Raw genomic sequence first — 21,218 nt, 5'->3', positions numbered from 1 at the left:
AGAGACATTGTACAATGGGACTTTCCACAAAGTTTGCTAAAAAATAAATACAAGACTCGAAGTGTATCACAGATCAAAAATATACAAAGGCTTATAATAAATGTAAACTTTGAAAACACTTTACATAAGGAACATCCTGGAACAATTTAAAAAGGTATAAGATTTACAAATTTGTACAAAAAAAAAAAAAGAAAAAGAAAAGAGGAAAAACATATCATTTTAGTTGCTTGAAGACCTCCACCTAGTACCAGATGAGACATCATGCAACTCTGTTTTCAGGACAGTAACTTTTGTTTTGCTTTGTTTAACAAGCTTGCTCAACTCTGAAATCCTTTGGAACACAAATCTTTACAGGTCAACACACAAGCATGCAATGAACTGTAAGAATGTGAGATTTTAATTTTCAAATGATAATTGCTTTAAGTTTATATATATATTTTAATTTAAACTATTTCTGGACAAAGTAGTCTTAGATTCAGAAAAAAACAATGTGAAAACCTTCACAAATGTACTACATCAGTGCAACTTTTAAGGTTAGACTTTACAATGTTGGAATGGTAGTGTACAAATTGATTCACTGCTGTCTGTAACCCTCTGATGCTATGGAAATGGATACTGAACAGTCTTTGTTGCCTTTTAGATTTGCAACTTAAATTAAGATGATAATGTAATTGCGTTTTTTCCCTTTAATATCTTTACCTAAAGCTTTTGAATCGGACATTATCAGATAGCTTTTTAGTGATAAAATAGCAGAAGTCAGCTCATATACTTGGTCCAGTAATGGAAGCAAAGACATTGACCAAAGAGAATGGGCAGGACACAGGAAAGAAATGCCAAATACACTACTGAACAGTGAACTTAGGTTTACAAGGATCATTAGCATGATAGCTTATGTCATCAGATTTCGATATTATTTATAAGTGGTTGTAGTTTCTGTGGAAAACTTATTTTAAAACCAGTGTTTCACAATAAAGCTTCCAAAAAGCTTTCAAAAAAACATCCAAAAAGAAAAACATTACAAAGTCCATAAATCCATAAATTAATCTGTAGTCATTTGAACTTTCTCCAAAGCCCAATATTTCATAAAAACCAGCATTTTCTTTTTTTAAATACAAACAATCCTTCTGCTTTAGTACCAACATTAAAATCACATGGTGGGTCTTGGAAACTGACAAATAGCTTAGAGAAAAGATGACCCAAGCAGTTGCGAAAGTCCATATTTTTTTCATCCGTCCATTTCCTTTGATTTGCATCCTTTTGACATCCTTGTAAGCACATGTATTGTTGGTGACAAAAATCCAGCAAAGTAAAAATGGTCTCTACTTGACTACCAAGACACAAACCCCTCTATCTGCAGACATACTCTGTCTCTCGGTCTGATATCGCTCTGTACCTCAATCTGTATTCTTTCTTTGGATAGATAGTTGTCTGTACTACTTAACAGCAACCTCATAGAGAAAAGAATGTCTGTTTTCCATCAGTGCCAAAGACTTTTTATCCTTCTCTTAACTTTCCTCATTGCCTTCTCAACATCGCAAATTCAAAACCAATTCAACACAAACTCCAAATGCCCTTTTCCTTAACTAAAAGCACTTTCACTACACACTTCAAAAAAACTTCAACTCCGCCTTCTGCATTTGCTACAGTATTATTCTGCTGTAGTGCATTTTACTACATATAAATGTCTTTGAAAAAGATTGTCAAGTGTGTCAATCTGAATTTTTGAGGACAAAAAACAACTTATGACCTCACAATGTGTCTTGACATATTGAGGCAAATTCATTGAATTCATCTGAATTCTCTAAAATCTAGGTTCTCTAAAAAAAAAAAACGAAAAACTGTACCAATATTTGCTACACTGAAGTTGTATTGCATGCAGTTAATTCATCTATTAAAGTGAAATATATAAAATCTACAATCACTGTGGTAGAGGCTTAATTTTATGAATTGTCGGTAAAACATTTGCACAGTATTATTCCTGTTGTGTGGTCAGTGATACAAAAAATAATCAAAACAGAATCTTTAATAGTTGAGAAAGAGTAAAGGTTGATACAGTATTCACAGAATACGTACAGTGACCGTGTTGTAGCTGTTGTTGTGTTTCCTCAACAGATATATTTGTTTATATACAAACCATGAGTTGTGCTGATTTTTTAACAAGACTTTTTTATCACTGAAATGCCAAAAGTATTTTTTTTTAAGAAATTCATTGAAAAAGATACATTTTGAACTAAGAGAATAGCCATGTGACCATCAAATGAGATGTTGAATTAAAAGGCTTTCATTATCTTTAAATTGCCACAAAGAGGACAAGCTTTTGTCCACATTTGCCTAATAGTCCTTTTCTAGACCATTATTTTTTAACTAATGTCAATAAAAATACATTTTCTTTTTGTTAAAATTCATATACTCATATATATATATATATATATATATATATATATATATATATATATATATATATATATATATATATGTCACTTAAAATTTTTTGATGTGCCATTATTGTTCTGTAAAATGTTCCGAAACATTCTCAGTACCAAAAGAAGTGCAAACTATTGGTTGGTCATTAGGAAAATCCAATGCAGCTACAATTCTTGTCCAATAAGATCCAGTTACAGGCTAACAGTAAATCTGAGATGTTACTCATTAATGCTCAGCCCATTTATGCTACAGTTAACTATACAAAAGGCCACTCTTTGATTGTCCCAAGCTGTCTGCCGTAAACAGTTTCTGTTTAAGGTACAGGAAAGATTTTCCCTTCTTTTAACACTGACTAGACCCATTTTCACAGTAACCCCCAATATACTGTTTTTATCATTCTAGATAATGCTAAATGCTAGTGTCAAAAATGTATCACTGTATTGATACCCTGTGATTACTTACAAAGTGATGGAATTTTCTATTTTTCTAATCCCAAAATGAAATGTCAGTTGGTACACAAAGAAAGCATTCACATAAAATAGTTATGATACCACTGCTACAAATCAACATAAGAATGTTTTTCTTTAGTTATCGGTCTAAAAACAGATACTTAAAAATATTTAGTATGCCAAGTGCCCAGCATTTTGACTTGATGACAGATTGTATCTAGACTCAGTTGCTGCTAAAAGTTCAAGGTGCATTTTCAGGAGGAACGGTCGTCATGTGGGCTACCATCTGAGTTTTCTGTTTCCCCTTCTGATATGGCCTGCATGGGAGCTGTGTACAGCCGACTACGTGTACTGTAGCGGCTACTGTTTGCAGCTGGTGGCATCCTTGATCTGCCTTGTCGAGATGAGGCAGATGTGGAAAAAGCTTTTGAGGTGAAGCCCTCGGCATATGTTTTCGGAAAGGGGCTGTGGATTTGCTCAGGTGATCCCTCTAGAAATGGTTGTTGTAAAGGAGAGAGTGGCTCCTCAAGTGGTCTGGAACCCTCCACCAGGAGCTCACCAGGGCTTTTGGGTGCAATGGGACTCTTTAGGATCTCTGTAGCTGACATGCGGTAACTGGAGTCAGAGCGACTTCCCTTTTTCAACAGCAGCAATTTGAACTCTTCATTCGAGGTACTAGACTTTTTGGAACTCCTGTAAATTTGACCCTGGGCTCTCTGGGACACAATTTGAGTAGTTGAATTTGTGGGCATGGTTGGGGTGCTAGGACAGGTTGCAGGATTTTTAGCAGGGCCATTCCCAGAAACACCACTTGAATTACTCCGTAATGTCATGTCTCCGGAATCCTTCTTACCCAGCATTTTTCTTTTTGACCTGAAATGGTAAAACATGAAGCATGTTTGGTTTTTAAAGTGACATTAAGAATTCTAGAATTTTGTTTTTGGACTAGTTTTTGGGTTCGTATAAAACAGGGCCATGTTCTGCAGAGTTTAGATCCAAGTCTAATCAAACACATCTGAGTCAGCTAATCAAGGTCTTAAGGATTACTCAAAAAATTCCAAGCAGAAGTGTAAAAGCTGAATCAGAACCAAATTCTGCAAGACGTGGCCCTCCAGAAATGGAACTGAATACCACTAATATAAAATGTACCAGACAAATGTAAAACACACCTGTGAATCATGGCAAAGAGATCCTCTGTTGTGCGAGTTTTACTTGGTGAAAGGAAAACACTATCATCATTAGTTTTTGATTCTTCTGTTAGAGGGGACAGAGTTGAATCGCTCGGTGTGGACTCTGAAATAGAATAATTGTTGCTCATTCCAATCAAACTTTTCGAATAGTCTAAGGAAAATACAGCCTAAAATTAGAGCTCATTTACATTAACAAGACCTTGGCAAACTTACCTTTGCTAAAATAGTCCTCTGTGTCCGGTGTTGAAACTTCCTCTACAGATTCCAGTGAGGCACTTCTGGTTGGAACACCCGAAGTTACAGATTGTTCTCCATGGTTAACAGCACCACTGATTGGATAAGATTGTGATTTTTTAAGCGTTTGATCCATAATATCAGGCACTTGGTCTAGACTGTCTGACTTCTTTGCTATTCCATTCTGACCAGGTGTGAGAAGCAGGGAAGATCTCAATGGCTGGTTTTTATCTATTTCCAGATTGTTCTGGGGAAAGAAATTCTTTGAGGTGCTCAATTCATCAGCAACTTTACCTTCTTGACATGCATAATTCTCTAATATGACTGATGTGACTTCCTCCATGTTCACCTGCTCGGGCTGAGTCCTGAAAGCAGTCATGCTTCGAAGAGGTGATGGGGCTAGTCTGTCATATCTATTTCTTGCACCTAAATGGCTCGCTATATTCTTAGCAGCTAGTTCGTCTACTGGGGTTAACAGTGATTCACAATTCTCCTGAGAGGGTGGTTCTATGAGAAGGGTTCTATATGGAGGGGGTTTCCTTGTTTCATGGGGTTTATTGTAAGTTGGTAAAGTGTTGATAGTCACAGTGGGACACTTAGGCCTTGTGGCAGTATCAATGCTAAGATGATCATGGCTACCATCTCTGGATTTGCCAACTGAACGTAGCTGAACAGAGCGAAGTACCTTAGGTGTGATGGCCAAAGGACTAGTGATTGCTGGCTCATCATTTGAAACAGAACTGGCCAGACTCTCACCCTTAGTTTCTGATGTAGCCTTCTGCTTTTTCTGATTTAGGATATTTGTCTGTTTTTTGTGAATTGTAGGCTTTCTGGCATTGGGAAGGGCACTTAGGTTAAGGTGGGTGGGAGGTATGATAGGTAGTTCAAGGTCTGTCTTGGATGAATACTTCTGCAATGAAGCAAGTGAGGACTTCCTTTCTGGAACTTTGGGTTTCCTCTTGCTACTGGTGGGGGACATTGGGTGAGCATTTGGGAAGAAAGCCGATGGTACAGATGATGTTGGTGTTTCTGACTGGCTTGAGTAGCCACTGGAAGGTGATGCTAGACATACCAGCTTCTCTGGTGAAGGCAATCTAAATTCATTTTCCACTGATGGTAGTGAAGGAGTGGTAGCCCTGGATGCAGACTGGGAAGCCTGGGATTCTGAGCTCTCCTGTGATTTAATGCATTCAATGACAGTGGTACCTGTAGCAGTGCTAGAATTGGACAACGATCTGTAAGGATCATTGGATTTCAAATCATTAAGAAGCCAGAGGTCTGCATAGTCTGACTGTACTGCTCCCTCATCCTTGAAAGAATGTGTTTCTGTGGAGCCAAATAAAGCAACAACTGGTATCTCCGTGGAACTCTCAACACCCCAAGCCCCCAGTGGCTCCTCGCTCTCCAGTTGACTTGAGGACCCATTTAACCCTATATGCTGAGTTTTGGCCTTGGAAGACGTTGATTTGTTATGAATACCAGCTATCTTTGGTTCATTCCTGTCAGCAGAAGGTCCAACATGACTACTTATTTTCTTCAAGGATGAGCTGCGTTTTGGTGGGGATGGCTTCACCTTTGGTTTCCTTAGAGAGAGACTATGTCTCCCAAGTGTGTTTGCTTGAAGTCCATATTCTGCCTGTTGCTGGTCTACAGATGCATAGTTATACGTGAAGCTTTTGCTACCTTTAAGACCACAGTCAAAGTGCATGGAGGTATAGTAGCCCTCAGCATCTACAGAATAGTGTGAAGCAGTGTCAGCCTTTTCAGAAGGTGGCCTATCTGTTAAACTCTCGAAAGTAGCTATGCTAGCAAAGCTGGGACATTCTAGGCTGTTTTCTTCCCTAGAGTGCTCAGGACTGAAGTCTGGGTGGCAAGGCATGTTGGGCCTGTAGTGTGGATAGCTCCACTCACACTCACTGGCAATGCTGACTCCAGCATCATCAAGCATATCAGTTACGGTGGAGGTGAATGAACCTGTCCTATGGCTACAGAGGCCTTGCGATCGGTCTCCAGGATACGAATCAATCACAAGGCCTGTAGAATCTTCATTAGGATTGGTAGCTGCATTCAATGACAGTTCTGAATCACAGTGTGATGATCCGGTGAGTGGGGGTGAGGCTGCCGGTGGAATGGTCTCTGATGTTTGGGAGGGACATGTAGAGCTACTACCACTCCAGTTGCCGCTTGATGACTGGTGATCCTCCTTGTGGTCCATCTGACTAGTCAGCACACCAGCATTGGAAACTGAGTGGATGGGGCTACTAAATGTGTCAGAACTGGAGGAAATCTCACATATGCCCATGTCAGCTTTCCGAGGCAGGCGGGATCGACCCCTCACCATCCAGTCATGCTCTGCACCTCCAGCATGCTGGCTTTCTTGGACTGCTTGATCATCAGTACTTTCTTCATCATCTTTTAGAATATGTTCCCCTGGGACTGGTAGGAAATCCTCAGCCTCAAACGGGGAAAGTTCTTCCTCATCATCATTGTCATCACTGTCATTGTGATCTTCGTCCGCTAGTTGCCCTCCTTCTCGTGGGAGGCTTCGGGAGCGCAGGCGGGAGCCCACTGAGGCAGTAAACATTGCATCTGAGCTGTCAGGCAGTGAGGATATATTCCCCGTGGAATGGGAAAGTGTCACAGTCACCCCCTGCCCCCTATGTGTTCTGATCCGTCTACGCGAAGGTGCAGCTCCAGCAATTATGAATACCTCTGTCTGGCAGCCAGAGTCCTTGGTGTTGAGATGAGAAAGTGTATCCCCTTGGCAAATATCAGGGTTGGTGTGGACTATCACTGTACGTTCTCTGGTCACTGGAGACTCGTCGGAGTCTAAAAACAATTTAAAAAAAAATGTTTCAGTAATAATTGAAATGATGACGTCACAGCACCTAAAACATACACATCCCCTAACACACTAATAAATTTTAACTCTTGATGTTGATAAAAAAAAAAAGTTCATGGACATGTCAACTACCGAAATAACATGAATTGAAAACAAAATAGAATAATATGAAAATGTTACAACTTCACACACCCAAATCCTGTTGGACTCGTCTGGGAATGCCAGTGATGGTTTTCCTTCTCCTTAGCTTCCTCCGCCTTTGAAGCACGGACTGCGAGTGGACTAGTGAGCATCGCACACTGGCTTCTCTGTCGAACCCAACCCCTGCAAAGAGCAGCAATAATGTGAGATGTTATTTGTCTTTAAATGTAATAAAGGAGGATAAGAATTAATACAAAAACAATAATATAAAATATTATAAATTATTTTATACATATATATGGAAATACTTATTATTTATATGGTACTATTTAGTTTTACTTCCACATATGCAATATAAAAAGTCTGACCTCTTGCATATGTTGATGGTTATCAGTACATTTCAGGAAAAAAAAAAATCTTAATTTTATGTATTACATAGTCACATACAGTACATGTGCAACAAAAAAGATGGATGTCAGTCATGTTCAAATGTTTTAACTGACAAAGAAATACATTGGACATACAATGCACAATGTCATGCAAGGTGAAAGGAGCCACATATTCAGGAAGTCAGAACAGAAAACAACTGGGGTTGAAAATGGGAGTATAACTTGAATCAATCGTCCTACCCAAGCCCAGCCCAACTCTCTATACTGCAGTATGATCTGTCTCTGCTATACTCTCGATTTGAAGCTGTGTTTGTTATGTCATGACTTGCATGTGATTGCAAGCTTGGCCCTTTTAAGCATCAATTATTGCACTTTGCCTGTGATGTGCAGTTTCCAGTGCTGCCTATGAGTGACTCAGCCCATGCTGATACATACTGCAAAAGTCCAATTCACTCAGTCAAGCTGTGTATATTTGGCCCTTTTTGTAATTCTAATGCAACTGATTAGCATGCATAAAATGATTTCTTGACTCTTTGCATTTCCTGGCACAAAGGTGGTAACCAAGACAACGAATAACTTTTTTGTTTCAAATTTCATGACTTGCAGAGTCAGATAGGGGATAGGGGAAATGGGGCAGTGAGCGAGAGGGAAATTCATAAGAAGAAGAAGAGGGATGGTAAATCTGGCTAATGCTAACTTGCTGAACTCCAAGCAAGAGTGATGGCCAAAACAGCTGAAGAGAATATAGAGAATATAAAATGAAAAAGAAGGCGTATGATCAGGCAAGGGCTATGAGCCTCATAAACATCTGAGAGGATTTCCAACAATGGACGGACCTACGAGAGCTGAAAGGCCTGAAGACGAATGCGGAGGTTGCTCTGTTTCTGCATGATAAGTGGGTATCATTAGTTTTGCTATGTTTCACAGAACCAAGATATGCTGTTGTTGTGATGTTAGCTATAGTAGCAGGAGAGTTGTGAGTGTCGCTGTCTGGAGCTGGTGTTCTGGCTACTTAGCTAACGTTATTTACATTACTTGCTGTGTTGTTGTTCGCTCTATATATCATGGTACTTGTCCGTACAACGTTTGCAGAGGGTTTTTATAGCCACAACGTCCTAAAAACACAAGTTTGCAAGCAAAGTGGGATTATTTGGATCGATGCATAAATCTAAATTATATGCTAGGTAACGTTAGCTTCTTTGTTAGCTTAGCTACATATCTACTGTCCTCTTCGGTCATTGTAGTTTTGTATGTGTTATGGTAAAAATCACACTAAATGACTAACTCTCGCTAGTATGTTGTGTTTTTGTGTGTGCTTGTTGTTCCGTTTATTGATGTTTTATATAATTATTTTGCTTCACTTCACCCATTTGTTGCCTTGACAATGCATGTGCATGAATTTGGGGGCGGATCTTCTGAAGAAGCACTGAAGGAGTTTGTTTGGCTGTTGAGTTCAAATATCAATAGTCTTTCTCAGGAATCGCTTACTCCACCTTTAAATGCTTAAAATGAGTTACATGTAATTATTATAATGAATACATTTTCACAGGGAAGGAAAAACAGCTACCATACATGAAAAACTCCTTCAATACTGTTTTAAAAGCATTCCAGAATGCACACGGAAGTCCCCAGAGTGGGACAAAGGGCAAATATTTTGAAGTATTAATTTCACTATTATTCTAAAATATTAAAAAAATTGTAAAAATACAGAGTAGTATAGCATTTTTTTATGGCCCAAAAGAGGACGTGCGAACATCTTACTACTTAATTTTCAAGTTATTGGTCACTTAGCCTTGATTTATGTTAGCATAGGCTAGAAACATTTAAATCAACCATTATCATAAACTGCTACAACAGCCAAATTAAAAGTGTTTTCATGGCTGATCTGCCAACCCCTTTTCTCTCTCACTGCAGTTTGTTCTAGATGGTGGTGGGTTGGGGAATGAAGTGGCACTGATACTGAAGGGAGGAAACTGAATGGACACGTAAAAGATCTCTCACTTAGGAAAGCTGATATCTCTGAGGGGGAAGTAGCAATGGCACCCTCCTCTGAAAACAATACACGCAAAATTCAGCGTACTCACAAGGAAAGCCTTCTGTTTATTGATACCAGAGGAGAACTTTGGTCAAGTTGACGAAACTCTCAAATAGATTAGGCATCGAGACTCGTTTACTTTTCAAAACTACAAAACCTGTTCCTGTGGCATGTTAACACTAGTAAACCTATCACAGCAAAATACATCGGCATGAAACAGCTAAGATCTTGAAATCTCTCCTATAAAAATTGTTGTCAAGGTTAAAAGGCCTAAACTTAAAACAATGCATATGCTCTTGACATTATGATTCATCACTCTATAAAGTCCCTTCTAGATCGCACTAGATCTTAATAGACCAAAGTTCTCCTTCAGTAGTTACAGTATGATAATGTCAGATTGAGCCAAATAGTACGTATCACTACTAGTTTTGGAGTTACACCAAAACCGATGTAACAAATTTTCCATGTCATAATGAAACTTTATTTTAAACAAAACATATGTTGCTATGAAATACCTTTTATTTCAAGTGTCAGACTTTGGACTGACATGCATGCATTATCAACCACATAAAGTAGGGGGCATAACACATTTACCTGTTACATTAATGGGAACGATGCACGAGGTGACGACTTGAGAGTTGGTCTGCATCTTCTCCTCTGGAGTGGGCAATGGCAAGACTCCAGGCCAATTGGTCTGCTTGTCCAGCGTTGAGGGCACGTTTGGGATTGGGCACTTTGGCCAGTGGCCCAGACCCACCACCTCTGAATCTGACTCGACTGGAGGGGTAACCTGGAAGAACATTCAGGTAAATAATATCGGTATGTGGTTAACAAGGTTAAATGGATATCTCTTTAAACCTTACAGATGTGTCTAACCAATGAATGATGGCTAATACCCAAAAGTCAGACCTGCAATAATATTAAAGCACAATAAGTTGGCTGGACAAGCGCAGTTTTCTTAACTGATTAGACTGTATTTTTAATGAAACAGGAAGTGTCATACAGGTTTTGAAGGATTCGTCCCTTTTTTATAAACAGCCAATAACCTTTAGGTTTGTCATAACTATGAACCATGATTTTCTACTTGCTGTTGCTATTCATAGTTAAGTGGTATTAAGGAGAGGGCAATTCTCATTCTACAAGGTATTTTATTGGACAAAATGTTTTACATGGTCTCGAGTGCAAGATCTAAGAAACACTTGCATAAAGATGGCTTCAAAGCAAACAAACCTGAACTAAAAGCCACACGTTATGATATAAGGGGTCTTTCATTTTCTTTTTTGAGTGTCTAAAGCTTCTATCAAAAATAATATATTAGACATTTACATTTTTGGTTTTGAAAGCCACATGCACATGCAGAAAGAAGCAATAAAAAGCATGCAGATTGATTGACAGCAGAGAAAGCATAAAACAGAAATGATTAGTAACTAAACAACCCAGAACAATCATCAAGCGTTAAATATGAAGTTTGCCGTCAACACATTGACTGCCCTTCATTGTCCAAAGTTGCAGAGAATGCAGACCTAAAAAAACCTTTAAGTACCACTTTTCAGCCATCATCCATTGGACAGACCGAGGTGCATTCACTAAATCCAATCAGACAGTTAACTTGGCAACTAATCGAATGAGTTAAACCTGCACACTTACCTTGTGGTGTTTATAGAGAGTTAACTAAGGAGCTTTTGAATGTTTAGTAGCTGAAACTGTCACCCAGCCACAGGTATGAACCTACACATTGTTAAAAGAGCTGTGATATAGAGACAGCACTTGTGTCTATGGGTGTCTCTTTCCCAGCCACCCAATGAGGAATTCACAATAAGCATTGGCCAAAAAAAATAACGTGTTTCCACGGAAACTTTTGCCAAAACGAGGAGTGATAGAAAAAAGGAGAAGTTTAACCAGCGCATAAAGAAACAGACAGAATCAAAGGGAGTTTATAGCCGATTTGTTTGAAAAAGGAGCAATGGGTGAAGTGCAGTTTTGAATAACACAGGATCAGAATGAAGAAAGGAGGGTGTGTAGCCAAAAAGAGCGAGACCAGGAAGGAGATGAGGGAAAGCAGGGGGGTTGGGAAAGAGCCAAATGTTACGGTTTGATTTCTCTGCCTGGCTCTCATCCAAAAGCTATTTTGATTAGAAGAGAGAGAGAGAGAGATCAGAGGAATGAAAGAATGCCATTCATGAAGTTCAAGACCAGAACGAGAGAGAGAGACTGCAGAGGGAGAGCAACTTGAAACCAGAGCAAGTGAAAGGTAAAGTAGAAGATGTATGCCATACAAAAGTTCAGACAATGACTTGAAATCTCTTTGCTCTTCTACAGTAGCAAGTGCTCCTTTCTTGCAAATTAGCAAGTGCGGCAAATTTACACACAAGATTTCACACCGAAAACGATGGTCACTTATTTAACTTTTTGTCCACCTGTGCAGAAGTAACATCAGAAGCAATTTAGAGGGAACACTGGAGACACAAATGGATAGCAGACAAAGCTCCTAATGGGAAAATCATGGCTGTATGTTCAGTCTCTCTCTCTTATTCAGTCTTTAAAATATATTTTTCTTGGAGTCAGGCACTCAGGCAGAGAGGTTTGTGGATTGGCCGCAGTACCGGGAGTTGATGAGCAATTATATTTTTCTACCACAGACACCCACACATACAGTCAGACACCAGCTCTACCCTGGCAACCCTGTCATTAGGAAACCTCATGCTAGCACACTTCCGTGTGAGTTTTAGCACAAAGTGAGATTTAACAGCTCTTCTGCATACTGTTTTTGCAGCATAATGCCTCAGAAGATTTGCAAAATGGCTTAAGATTTATATTGCATGTTTTATAGGACAGCTTGCACAAATACTTATTTTACTAATCGAAAATTCGTCCAGAAAGGTATGCACCAATCCAATAACTGACGACCCATAGTCCACTCATTTTCTCTACTCACAATTGAAAAAGCATACACATGCAAAGACAATGATATCTATTTTGTCAACTTCAGATCAAACGTATAGTTTAGAGCACAGGTGTGCTGCTATGGTTAGGAATTATGGAAGACAGTAGCATCAAAGGCAGCCAAGAAGAGGAAGGGTTTTGTAGAATTAAGATGAGTTTTGGAGATTTTAGGTGTTAGAGGAAACTCAAACAACCCTGTAGAGGTTTGGTTTTTCATTCAGGAATTTATAATATCTAGGACTGTCGATTTAAGGCATTAAATCAGTGCGATTACTCAACAATGACCAAACCAAAACTTCCAACAGGGATCTGTTTAGAGGTTATGTCAAACCACATTAATAATTATGATTTGATTAGAGATGCAAAGCTGTTTCAAGGATTTTGAGAGATTCAGGGAAAAATACCTTTCTGCTCCATGGAGAGAAATGACAACATTCTGTAGGGGAGGACCGGGTGCTTTGAAACTACAACAGACATACAAAACACAAAGATGGACATGAATATGTGGATGAACATGATAACAGGGATATCGCTCACAGACATGCTCGGAAATTAGGGGACCACTCGATCAACTCTGGTCTTCTGTACCTGCAGAATTTTGTCCCAATATACACGCAAAGCAACTGTTAAAGCCATTCCAACTAATATAAGCTGTCTTTAAATAACAGCTGGGTTTTATTGTGCTTGTCAGAACATAACCTGATAATATCAGTTTGAGTGATTGTACATAATTAAAGAGTAGTCGGTGTTTTGTCAGCACTGGAACGTTTATAACACAGTGGTCACGTCCCTTTTTGCATACTGTACATATATCACACACTAAAAGTACTGTATGTACTTGGCTATCTAGCCACCTTTGTCATTGCATTTTCAGCATGCTAAAATTTGGGATGCACTATTTAAAATCTTGCATACTATTTAGGATGGATAGTTTGCAAATTGGGAGGCAGAGGGTTTTCCTAGCCAGGCACGATGCAAGTATTAGAGGCAAGCAATATTGCTGTTTGAGCTAATCAAAACTGTATGTTTTACATACAGGGATACTAATGTTATATATTCAGGTATAAAAACTCTTTAAGATAAATATAGAAAGAAATAGGATTTTTGGCTCGTCACTTTTTGCATCACACCTGGTTAGGTGTAATAGTTTAGCTATTTAGTTCAGCCCAACCTTTAATGCATACCTCAGGTCTTTAGTGACCCTGGACTACATTCCACCCTCTGTACCATCCATTTTTTAGAGTTATGCCCACACATCTTTTAGCATTTTTCAACCTTTCTTTTCTGAATAGTGTAACAAAAATCAAATGGCAAAATTACAAATAATAATAAATATATAACTGCATAATTACCAAAAGTATTAACGTTCATTAAAGACCGAAGATATTTAAAAAAAAAAAAAATCACTTTTTTTTTCCTACTATAAATCATATATTTATGATTATGTCAAATATTTACATTTTATGCATTTGGCAGACACTTTTATCCAAAGTGACTTACAGAGCAATTATTACAGGGACAATCCCCCCGGAGCAACCTGGAGTTAAGTGCCTTGCTCAAGGACACAATGGTGGTGGCTGTGGGGTTTGAACCAGCAAACTTCCGATTACCAGTTATGTGCTTTAGCCCACTATGCCACCACCACTCATATATATATATATATATATATATATATATATATATATATATATATATATATATATATATATATATATATATATATATACATATATATACTTTACTATCACAGAATATATATTTCTTTGTTTATTACAAAACAAATGAGTATTCTTACAAAGGACTACAATATCTCATTGATTTTCTGTGACAATATTGAATTATCAGTATTTCATAGGCGTGTACACATACATATTATACAGTACATGCTATGTGTTACTCAAGGTGGCGCTGATGTTTCAGTGATTGACCTGATTTACATTTGACATTGCTATTTGACAAAGAAACAACATGGAAGTAAACTATAGCAAGTGTAACAGATATACAGTATGATATTGTTTTTGTCATTTGGGTGTACTACTTAAATTATATAAGTTGTGCACCTATTTAGATGCAAAAAAAGTGCTTGAGAAATTACATATGTTTAGCTAATGTGTTTTGTGTGGCTCAATACAGTATGTGTTTGACAGCCTGTTGCATCTCATGAACTTTCAGTGTGGAGGTGATTAATCCTGTTCTATATTTGTTGCATCTCTCATCTCTGATATATGAAAACTAAAACAATAAAATATATCAGAATATATACTATTCCATTGTTTTCTAACTGTCTTGAAAAGTGTACACTATCTGTGCATTTTGTAGACCAATTTGTGATATATATATATATATATACACACTCACCTAAAGGGTTATTAGGAACACCTGTTCAATTTCTCATTAATGCAATTATCTAATCAACCAATCACATGGCAGTTGCTTCAATGCATTTAGGGGTGTGGTCCTGGTCAAGACAATCTCCTGAACTCCAAACTGAATGTCAGAATGGGAAAGAAAGGTGATTTAAGCAATTTTGAGCGTGGCATGGCTGTTGGTGCCAGACGGGCCGGTCTGAGTATTTCACAATCTGCTCAGTTACTGGGATTTTCACGCACAACCATTTCTAGGGTTTACAAAGAATGTTGTGAAAAGGGAAAACATCCAGTATGCGCCAGTCCTGTGGGCGAAAATGCCTTGTTGATGCTAGAGGTCAGAGGAGAATGGGCCGACTGATTCAAGCTGATAGAAGAGCAACTTTGCCTGAAATAACCACTCGTTACAACCGAGGTATGCAGCAAAGCATTTGTGAAGCCACAACACGCACAACCTTGAGGCGGATGGGCTACAACAGCAGAAGACCCCACCGGGTACCACTCATCTCCACTACAAATAGGAAAAAGAGGCTACAATTTGCAAGAGCTCACCAAAATTGGACAGTTGAAGACTGGAAAAATGTTGCCTGGTCTGATGAGTCTCGATTTCTGTTGAGACATTCAGATGGTAGAGTCAGAATTTGGCGTAAACAGAATGAGAACATGGATCCATCATGCCTTGTTACCACTGTGCAGGCTGGTGGTGGTGGTGTAATGGTGTGGGGGATGTTTTCTTGGCACACTTTAGGCCCCTTAGTGCCAATTGGGCATCGTTTAAATGCCACGGCCTACCTGAGCATTGTTTCTGACCATGTCCATCCCTTCATGGCCACCATGTACCCATCCTCTGATGGCTACTTCCAGCAGGATAATGCACCATGTCACAAAGCTCGAATCATTTCAAATTGGTTTCTTGAACATGACAATGAGTTCACTGTACTAAAATGGCCCCACAGTCACCAGATCTCAACCCAATAGAGCATCTTTGGGATGTGGTGGAACGGGAGCTTCGTGCCCTGGATGTGCATCCCACAAATCTCCATCAACTGCAAGATGCTATCCTATCAATATGGGCCAACATTTCTAAAGAATGCTTTCAGCACCTTGTTGAATCAATGCCACGTAGAATTAAGGCAGTTCTGAAGGCGAAAGGGGGTCAAACACAGTATTAGTATGGTGTTCCTAATAATCCTTTAGGTGAGTGTATATAAATATATATATATGTGCCAGGTCGCAAAATACCTCCAATGTTTGGAGAAACACCCATACGTTTAAGGATTTACTGAACTTATACACGACAGACTCCAGTCAGTGACCCATGAACAACCTGAAATAAATAGCATTGTTATCATTAGACATTGTTAATCTACTTGGATTCATGGTCGGCTGCAAAAAGATTTATTTTCATAATTACTGGCCCATAAATAAGTTAACGGTTAACTGCATTACAGCTTGACATCCAGTGAGCAGTGCGAAATTTGGATTAGCTGTATCAAAATGGAAATTAAATACAAATTGAAATAACTACTTATGTAGAAATAAAAATGACAAACAAAAATTATTCTTTGGAACAAATGTGTATGTTGATTAACATGCTTCACAAGTACAATATATTAGACAAGAAAATAATAATACAAGACAACAAGGGTGGAATTATCTAGCTAAAGAAAAAAGAAAACAATCTTCATGCAGCACAATGGATGAAGTTTTTGAGCATGGGGTTTTGGGTGACACACAGATGTGTGTTTACCTGTGTTTGTGTTGTCTGTGTTTCTATGTCCCTCCCAGTCCTTTCCTAAGCACACAGATACACTACCATCAACACACAGTCTAAAAAATATAAAAATGATACAGGGCTAAAGGATATGGATGGCCAGTGTGGGCCATTTTGCAGTGCCAGTGCTGTGTATGCCTTGCCAAATTAAACATTTGGTTCTCTGAAATAAAATGAACATTGTTGCAAATTGTGCGGCTTTAAACTTAAAATCGCCATGGTGACATAAACTTCCAGCTTTAAATTCAAGGTTATTTTACAACAGCTTAAGTGACTTGTTATAGTCTTGGAAGCATCAGTTAGAACAGGTTGAATATTATAAACAAACTAGTAATGCATTGCACTACATGACATTGTTTTTCAGTAAAACTGTGTTTATGGATTTAAAACAGTTTTAGAGTCACATTAAGCATAGCTGTAATTTGAGGCAATTAGCTACATCAATTTTAGTAAAAAGTAAATAAACTCCCAAGATTAAGTTAATAGAACATTCTGTTTTTAACTTTGTACTGCACATGCATGTTAATTTCCCTTAACTTGAAATGTTGAGTAAACTACATTTTTATGGCACTTAACTTGAAATGTGACTCTTTGGCTGAACTTAAAATTACCCTGAAGTCTCAATTAAAATGCTTCAGGTAGAGAGAACCTACTGTAACTAGCTAGCGAATGCTAACTAGCACAGTACCAGCGAGTACAGTGAGTGCTAGCATACTGAATGCATGCTAAATGCTAGCACAATGTTTTGATTAGCATAGCTATTACTCAATGAATAAAGCAATATCTCCATACTCAACCTGCACCCGTCTTCAATCTAAGCTCAAGCTCCACTATTCACCATAATGGAAACCCCCAAAACCCCAACATAACAGAAACTCTTCAAAATAACACAACAAAACATTAAACACTAACAAGTCTCCCCCTTTACATAATCTTGCACAAAGACACAATATATAACACTTAATTGTTACATTTACTCTCTGTGTCAAGTGCCACGCAAAGCACGCTGGGAAATTTTAGTTATATTTAAATTCCTGTCAATTTAAAGTGACAAGTTCATTAAACTCAATATAACAACTCAGGTTAGTTAAAAGGTGTCAGTTTCATGAACTCAAAAGAAGTAGAAAGCTCTAAATTTGTGTTTTCCCTACCCAAAACAATTAAGTATTTTGAGCATTGGGGTTTACCATTTATACAGTGTATGCAGGTAAAAATGTGCTGTAACGTACAGCACGGAAAATCCTTACTGTTGAAAGGATTTGCCCTGAAAGAAATCTCAAATAATGTTACATACTATAAAACAGGAAGACAGACAGACAGACAGATGTTTACCGTTGTCAGATGTCTCTCTCTCTGTTCTCGTCTCCTGAGCGTGCGTGGTGATGGGTAGGTGGGCACTGGTGGAGCCATGGAGATGGAGATCGTCACCCTCCGCTCTCTCTCACTGGCTTCCTGTCTCTGCTGCTGATCTGAGGTGAATATTCATATGATTGTGTCCTCATATAAGTGCAGTTTTACAAAGATAACTGCATAAGATACAAATCTTAAATACTGACCAAACACATCCTAAACAATGTTATTGTTGTATTAAAGCATGTCATTTCTGAGCCACTAGCGTCACCAAATTGGTCGACCAAACAAATAGTTCTGCCGAAATCTCATGCCATTGGTTGAGTCAATGTACCATGAATGTGGCATTGTTCCCAGACTTCCCACTTCCTCCACTAGAGAGCAGTGCCTACCGACACTGAACAGAGAGCTCTGAATACAGGAATCAACTTTCCTTTCTATCTTTTTCTGCTGAGGCAGTAGTTTACTATCAGGCATTCACAGAATTCATTCATCATTCATTTGTAAAAGTCTCTAACCTCTGTACAGTGCCCGCAGACTCTGTTTGGCGTTCCGATGCAGCTCTTCCACGCATGTGGGTCGGGTCGACGGCAGGAACACATTTCTCTGCAGGTGCCATGGAGCCTGATAATGTCCAATCAGCTTACTCTCAATGTCCAGATTAGACAAGGCTGCAGAAAAACAAAATGAACTGGCTTTATTAACAAAAATGTTTGTATAAATGAATGTTAACATATTGAATTACAACCGCACTAGATAACACATTTTCTGAAAATGAAGAGAAGGGTGATTGTGGTAATCAACATTATGCCACAATATAATGTTGATTATATTGACTCTTCACTCTTAATTCAGTTGCTTATGTATAAAACCAAAAACTAGGCCTAAATCCTTCCTAATCGTTTCCTCAAACGCTCTCAGAGAAGTTGTAACTGTGTGAAGAGCAAATAACCTTAGTGGCTCATCAGATAGCCCAACATTAGCAAAACAATGCTGTTTGCCATTAGCTAATGCATTAGTATGTGACAGGCAAAAGGTGTTGATGGAAGCCAACACCTGATCAACTGAGCCTGAACTGAGCACCTCTAATGATCTGCTGTGGAGGGATGGGCTCAGTGACCAGCATTTTGCCATCAGTCAATCAGTGTTGTCAGGACACAATTTTCCTGTGGCTCCAGAATGAAAAGTCACATGCCATTTATGAGTGGCAATGAGCAAAAACGGCAGCATGTAAATGGTCTGCACTTACATAGCGCCTGTTTAACCTTAACGGTATTCAAAGTGCTTTACACTGTGACTCATTCACCCATTCACACACACATTCATACACCAATGGCGGCAGAGCTGCTATGTAAGTTGCTAGCCTGCCATTGGGAGCAACTTGGGGTTAAGTGTCTTGCCCAAGGACATTTCGGCATGTGGAGTCATGTGGGCCGAGATTCGAACCACCAACACTGCGATTAGTGGCCGACCCACTCTACCAACTGAGCCACAGCCGTTCCATTATGGACCGCTAGGAATTCACGACCCGGTTTGGAAACCATAACAGATGAAAGAGTCAAGAAAACGGTTGTGTGATTGTTCTTAAGGATGTGTTCTGTGATTACACGCATTGCATACATACACATACTCATGCTCAAGTTTATGCATTCATAAACAGAGAAGGCCTGCCTGGCTTGGATGCTGCAGGAAGTGATCACTATAATGCGAGTGAATAGACCCCCGAGCCTCTATACAAGATGCTCTACTACTAGTCAGTACAAACCAGCATTAAGGCCAACTAATCAAGGTCAGGAATTCAATAGAGCACAACTCTGCATCTATTCTCTGTGTGTGTGCCCCCCTTTTAAGAAAAAGACAGAAATTGAAAACAAGACTAAGTGTCTGCAAAATACAATTTTCCATCTGCAAACAAACTGTGCATACGCCAAAACATACCTATTGTAACGTGCACACTATATTATTCCAATATAAAGATCCTGGTCTCATGGACATTATGCGGCAGTGGCAACATTTTTGCAAAACTGAATTACTTGTAGTTTCCAAGTGAAATGTCCAGTGAGGGGTGCCAAAAGTGAGTGAAATGGGTGTCGTAATCAGACAAACTTTTTAAGGTGAATATTAGAGTAAAATGTATCTTAATAACCTAAAACTTTAACCTAAACCTAACCAACATGTCCTAAAAGCAAATGAGAGGTGAACAAAACAACCTTACCCTTAACCAATGCCTAAACCTAACCGATAGTGTCCAAAAACAAAATGAGAAATGGAAAGCACAATTTCTGAAGCAACCACGTTATCACGTATTGCTTTAGTGACACTCATGTCTCACATGTCAGCTTGCGTGCTTGACTGGTCTCGAACCGCGTACTTCAGAGTCCAAACTCCAACTCTTTATAAGGCGAGCTACCGCCCAAGATAATCACATTGGGAAAAGTGCGTAATTATAGGTGAGTCTGTAATACAAGCGAAAAAATATATAATGCTTCAAATGATGTGTTATAGAAAGGTCATAGCATAGCAGTGTGTGAGTTCACCATGATGACAATCAGTGTGTCTGTGAGAGATCAAAAGTCAAGTCAAAAGATTGAACCTTCCTACTCTGGTCTTATTAGGCTAAACATCCTCAGTGACCTTGTAATAATGCTCATTGAGCAGAAGCAACTAATAAAGGCCATTCTTTGAAGGACTAATCAGACAGATGTCCAACGACATGCCATCCTCCACTGCTGCCCAGATTAATTTGCTTATATTGTCAAATCACCTGTCTCCAAAGTCAAGTCTGGGAAAATGATCATAGAAAACAAGTACAAGCATATTAGTTAATACCTTGTAAATTCTGGTCAATGTCAAAAAGTGGCACGATTTCACTGAATTCACCCTTGTTTGAGATTTATTTACAGTTCGATCCTTCTAAAATCTTGGGTCGCGATGTTTCTATCCATTAGTTAAAGATGACTTGTTTAGTGAGGAGCACAGCATGTTATCTCTCAGTTAAGTAGGGGGAAGTGATGGTGCCTGAGCACTTAGTGTTGTGGAAAACATGAAGGGTAAAGTGAGTTTTAAGAGTGTTCTCCCAAA

At 38.8% G+C, this 21,218-nt stretch overlaps 1 protein-coding gene across 2 annotated transcripts in view; it reads right to left on the bottom strand.

The window, feature by feature from the left end:
• Nucleotides 1-2,438: 2,438 nt before the first annotated feature.
• The window catches only part of LOC127624792 (actin remodeling regulator NHS-like), a 103,316-nt gene continuing 84,536 nt past the window's right edge, over nt 2,439-21,218 (bottom strand). The window contains exons 2-10 of one of the 2 annotated variants that reach the window (XM_052099683.1): nt 18,656-18,808; nt 18,120-18,256; nt 16,764-16,808; nt 13,052-13,111; nt 10,299-10,494; nt 7,332-7,463; nt 4,277-7,126; nt 4,043-4,166; nt 2,439-3,746 (exon numbers count right to left, since the gene is read on the bottom strand). In XM_052099683.1, the coding sequence (XP_051955643.1) occupies nt 3,128-3,746; nt 4,043-4,166; nt 4,277-7,126; nt 7,332-7,463; nt 10,299-10,494; nt 13,052-13,111; nt 16,764-16,808; nt 18,120-18,256; nt 18,656-18,808 (4,316 nt within the window). In that variant the 3' untranslated portion in view covers nt 2,439-3,127. The remainder of the gene's footprint in view (nt 3,747-4,042; nt 4,167-4,276; nt 7,127-7,331; nt 7,464-10,298; nt 10,495-13,051; nt 13,112-16,763; nt 16,809-18,119; nt 18,257-18,655; nt 18,809-21,218) is intronic. The other variant, XM_052099684.1, reaches the window with a different exon arrangement.

Source organism: Xyrauchen texanus, chromosome 31 (genome assembly GCF_025860055.1).
Source record: "Xyrauchen texanus isolate HMW12.3.18 chromosome 31, RBS_HiC_50CHRs, whole genome shotgun sequence".
Lineage (NCBI taxonomy): Eukaryota > Metazoa > Chordata > Actinopteri > Cypriniformes > Catostomidae > Xyrauchen > Xyrauchen texanus.
The sequence above is the reverse complement of the archived record's forward strand: the minus strand, read 5'-3'. Positions and strand labels throughout refer to the sequence as shown.